This window comes from Coregonus lavaretus (genome assembly GCF_964263955.1).
Source record: "Coregonus lavaretus genome assembly, contig: HAP1_SCAFFOLD_316, whole genome shotgun sequence".
In the NCBI taxonomy this organism is placed as follows: domain Eukaryota; kingdom Metazoa; phylum Chordata; class Actinopteri; order Salmoniformes; family Salmonidae; genus Coregonus; species Coregonus lavaretus.
Window position 1 is genome coordinate 248767 of NW_028156444.1, and position 4657 is coordinate 253423.

At 40.5% G+C, this 4657-nt stretch overlaps 1 protein-coding gene across 1 annotated transcript; it reads right to left on the reverse strand.

Annotated features, from left to right (window-relative positions):
- Positions 1–551: 551 nt before the first annotated feature.
- Positions 552–4028, reverse strand: LOC311126323 (rho-related GTP-binding protein RhoN-like). The gene is made up of 3 exons (XM_084200331.1): positions 3682–4028; positions 3138–3225; positions 552–1424 (listed from the first exon to the last, which is right to left on the reverse strand). The coding sequence occupies exons 1-3, from the start codon at positions 3781–3783 to the stop codon at positions 1321–1323; spliced, it is 294 nt and encodes a 97-aa protein (XP_084056457.1). The 5' UTR covers positions 3784–4028; the 3' UTR covers positions 552–1320.
- Positions 4029–4657: the final 629 nt, after the last annotated feature.

A 4657-nucleotide genomic window follows, 5' to 3' on the forward strand; every position in this document is an offset into this window, starting at 1 on the left:
TTACCACCAAGCAGTATCTAAACAAGCACACAAGCTTCTTGGTCTTAAGGCTTTAGCTGGTCTGTCTGTCTTCATTGTCAACGTCTTGTCACTCTAGTGAGTGTGAAAACATGTTTAGAGGCGTTGTTGTTACATAAGAGGAAAAAGATGGGACAGTCACAGGGACTAGTGCCACGTTCAGGTGCTAGTCGGAACTTCCTATTTCACAGTTGTGATGTTGGAAATACAACTTCCCTTCATTCATGTGCTTTTTGGTCGGAACAATTCTTCAACCAATAAGATTTTAGCTAGCTTGATAAAGCTTGCTAACATTGCTAATAATAAAGTTAGATAGCTTGCTTAACATTGACAATATGGTCAGACTAGCTACATTATCCATATTGATGAGGTTGTAATTGTCAAAAACAGATTTGTTGTCATCTTTTGGTTGAAAAGGTCAGTGGTGAAACTTCACAATGTGGGTAACAAAATGTTATCTGATCTGACTTGGAGGATCATCCCAGCTAACTATTCTATGGAGAGAGAACGTTTTTGTAATGTTACCCGTCTTTCAATGAGAAACTCATTTTAATGAAATCAGACAAGTGTGTAACTGTTGCCAAATAATGACATTAAAACATATTGCTAAGAATGGGACAGTAGGGTAACTGCTCTAGCGGGTCTCGAACCCAGGCCACTAGCACCAATGACAAACAACCTAACCACTGTCCCAATAAGGGATATCTCTACAGTATGTTCTTATTGGACCAGTATAGTTAGGCCCTGTCCAGAAGAAACCCTAACCCCTCCTCCCTAGGCACTTGTGTAGATCTGAAACAACTTGATAGGTGTAAGCAATAGAGTGAATGCACTTTGAAGTAAATCTCAGCTCTGTTAAAAGTACACTCAAGAAAATTCACTGAACAAAAATATAAATGCAACATATAAAGTGATGGTTCCATGTTTCATGAGCTGGAGAAAAAATAAACAGAAATGTTCCATACGCACAAAAAGCTTATTTCTCTCAAATGTTGTGCACTCATTTGTTTACATCCTTGTTAGTGAGCATTTCTCCTTTGCCAAGATAATCCATCCACCTGACAGGTGTGACAAATCAAGAAGCTGATTAAACAGCATGATCATTACACAGGTGCACCTTGCGCTGTGGACAATAAAAGGCCACTTTAAAATGTGCAGTTGTTTCACACAACACAATGCCACAGATGTCTCAAGTTGTGAGGGGGTGTGCAATTGGCATGCTGACTGCAAGAATGTCCATCAGAGCTGTTGCCAGATAATTTAATGTTCATTTCTCTATCATAAGCCGCCTCCAACGTAGTTTTAGAGAATTTGGCAGTACGTCCAACCGGCCTCACAACCGCAGACCACGTGTAACCACGCCAGCCCAGGACCTCCACATCCGGCTTCTTCACCTGCAGGATCGTCTGAGGAGGGGTGAGGGTGCTGATGAGTATTTATGTCTGTAATAAAGCTATTTTGTGGGGGAAAACTAATTCTGATTCGCTGGGGCTGGCTCCCCAGTGGGTGGGCCTATGCCCAACCATGGCTGCACCCCTGCCCAGTCATGTGAAATCCATTGATTACGGCCTAATGAATTTCTTTCAATTGACTGATTTCCTTATATGAACTGTAACTCAGTAAAATCTTTGAAATTGTTGCATGTTGCGTTTATATTTTTGCTCTGTATATTTTATTGATCATAGTGATTCAGGACTATCATTAAAACAGGTTAATTTGCCCCACCAACATTGGACAACTATACAGAAAGCCATTAAATTGCTGAAATAAGTAAATAAAATCAATGATAGAATAGTCATATTAATTACTGATACCTTACACAGACATGTTGGCGTAACATGAATATCAGAATATCATGAACCGAGAGGTTGTGAGTCCAAATCCCAGGTGAGGTCATGTTGAATAATAATTACTTATTAATTGAACAAGCACAATGTAATCATGTATGTCAAAGTGTGTCAAATATGTAAATTGAAAACACTGTGTCTTAAAAGCACTGTGTGTGTGAGTATCCCTAACCTTGCCAACAGACAAAGAGCTGTGAATGGATCAATGGTTCACCTATCAGGGCCTTGATTGGCTTGGCAACAGTAACATGATGTGTAATGATTTTTTGGGGGGGGACACAAACGTTTTGGACACATTCCCATGAAACATATATTATGTTCTGAGAACATGGCAACTATATTCTGTGTAGGTTTGGTGGGACATTGATGGAATATTATTTTAACCCTCCCAAAACTGGACAAATTAATTTTCTTGAAACGCTCCCATAAAACATGTCTATGACATTAATATCTTATTTTCTGAGAACATGGTAACCATGTTCTGTGTATGTTTGGTAGGACGTTAATGGAATATTCTCCTAACCCACAGAAAACTGGACACACTGATGTTCTTGCAACGTTCGCATGAAACGTGTCTAGAACATTAATACCTTCAGTTCTGAGAACATGGTTACCCGTTCTGGGTAAATTCTATTTTACATTAAGGGAACGGTCTCTTGGAAAAATTCCTTGCACATCACGGGAACATTCCTATGAAAACGTTAGTTAATGACCTAATGAGACTCTTAAGGGAACGTTCTCTAAAGTTGTGGGAACGTTTGTTGTTAGCTGGGATTCAAGTGAAATTTCCCACTGAGAACTAGGCTTTCTGATAACTCCGATTGCACGTGAAAGCGGCAATCCCGCAAAAAGACAAATTGGTGCAATAAAATACCAGGTCAACTGTGCAGGAGGCCTAAAGGCTAGACATTCAATATGTACTCAACTGTCAAAGGAAGTAACAAAAAATGTCCAAGAAAGGTAGCCTCCCTCGAAAATATGTAATTTGTCTGCATAGTTTTGTGGGCAAAAACCACAAATTGCTGTGCGTAATTTGTTGGGAAAATCCAGAATTATAATCCGAATAAATATAATTAATTTGAACGTGCCTGGATTTTGCTGAATGCTAAAAACTGTCCCATCTTTGCCAATTTCTGCACCTTGAACGGAGCCTCCCAGACTAAAAGAGACTTGGCTCACTGCCCACATTACTTGGGCAAGTTGTGACATCTTCGAGTCCAAGTGTCAACATTTATTTATTAAATTAGTCCCGCTTGAAGCCACAGTCCTTACCTGATGTGTCCCACATGTTCAGCTCAATCCTCTGTTTCTCGATCTCGAAACTGGCCGTGTAGTTCTCGAAGACAGTAGGGACATAATTCTGAAAAGAAACATTTCAAATGGCACAATGAAAACCTATATCTGCCCAATGATTCAAAATGATACCATGTTCCATTCCTACTCATCTCGGCGGATAAAGTCTGGTCTAGACCTATTCCTCTATCACATATCACATGTAGGCTATGTGCATATGGCATGCATCAGATTAATTCTGAGCCAATTCTAAAGCACACATGACCAGCTAGAATGTATAGGGCTAAGGCAAAATTTGTGTCATTAATTAAAAAGATGTGCCATAGATTGAGGCTATTGATCCTAGGCTATAGACAGGATCTCAAGCCTAAAAACTTTAGAATCCTTTAATTGTTATAACATCATTTATGGAGAAGGCTGATGAGCGCATGGCGCGTAGGCTACACAAATATTTTTTAAAATTAAAATAAAGACTTATTTATTACAATCGTACAAACTTCGTAATACAACCGCCATAACTTACCTCTGGGTACGAGTCTTTGGCGAAGACATGAAGTAATGCCGTTTTGCCACATCGCGTGTCGCCGACCACCACGATTTTACAGCGGCTGCCCTTGCTCTCCATAGTGCGGTCTATGTGGTTATGATACGTCGCCTCCTTTTCATTTAGCTACACTCCAGAATAGTCCCAAAGTCAAAGTGTAGAAAGCAGATACCGGTGAGGTGAGATTTTCCTCCCTGTTTTCAGTTGTATTCCTCCGTGTGTATGCCTTCCGGAAGCTTTGACTGTCAGACTCAGAACTTTAATAACTCTTTAGCGCGGCTGCATAACCTACTCCACAATGTGCCTGCTTGCCACGGCTGGATGCTGACAGAGTTTGAGTTTGTGTTTTCACTTTCCTCTTTAGATCCGCCCATCAGCCACTAACACCCAATGGGAAGGACTGAGGAGCTAATGTTTATTTGCATGCCAACTGTTTGGGATTATGTCATAATCATCCATCAACAACACCTTCGATCAAATCTGTAGAATAGTTTTTTCCCCCGTTTGTGAAATAAATCCCCCCTTTACAAGAACACATACCCCTATGCTATCTCTCGCTCTCTCTCTCAGACACACACACTCTCTTTCTCAGACACACACACTTATCTCTCTCACCTCTCTCTCTCATACTGTAATCTCCTGGCGATTTCTCTTTTTAAGAGTTGACTAAACCTTACCGTACTTGGCAGTAGTGGTTGGTGCTCGTTGTGGTTAACACAAATGCCATGCCGTGAAAAAGGAGTGGCATACTGAATCCAGTAGAGGTTTAGTATTCTGTGATTATAAAATTAATATCTACACAATTATCTTCATCAGTGCTCCCTTCATGACACCTCTGGTCTACAGGGCAATCTCTCCAAACATCTGCAGAGATTTAGTTCCGTGTTCTGAGATCATGGTCAGACGCAACACGTCTGCACTGGTCTTGCATTGATACAATGACCAGGTTTCTATC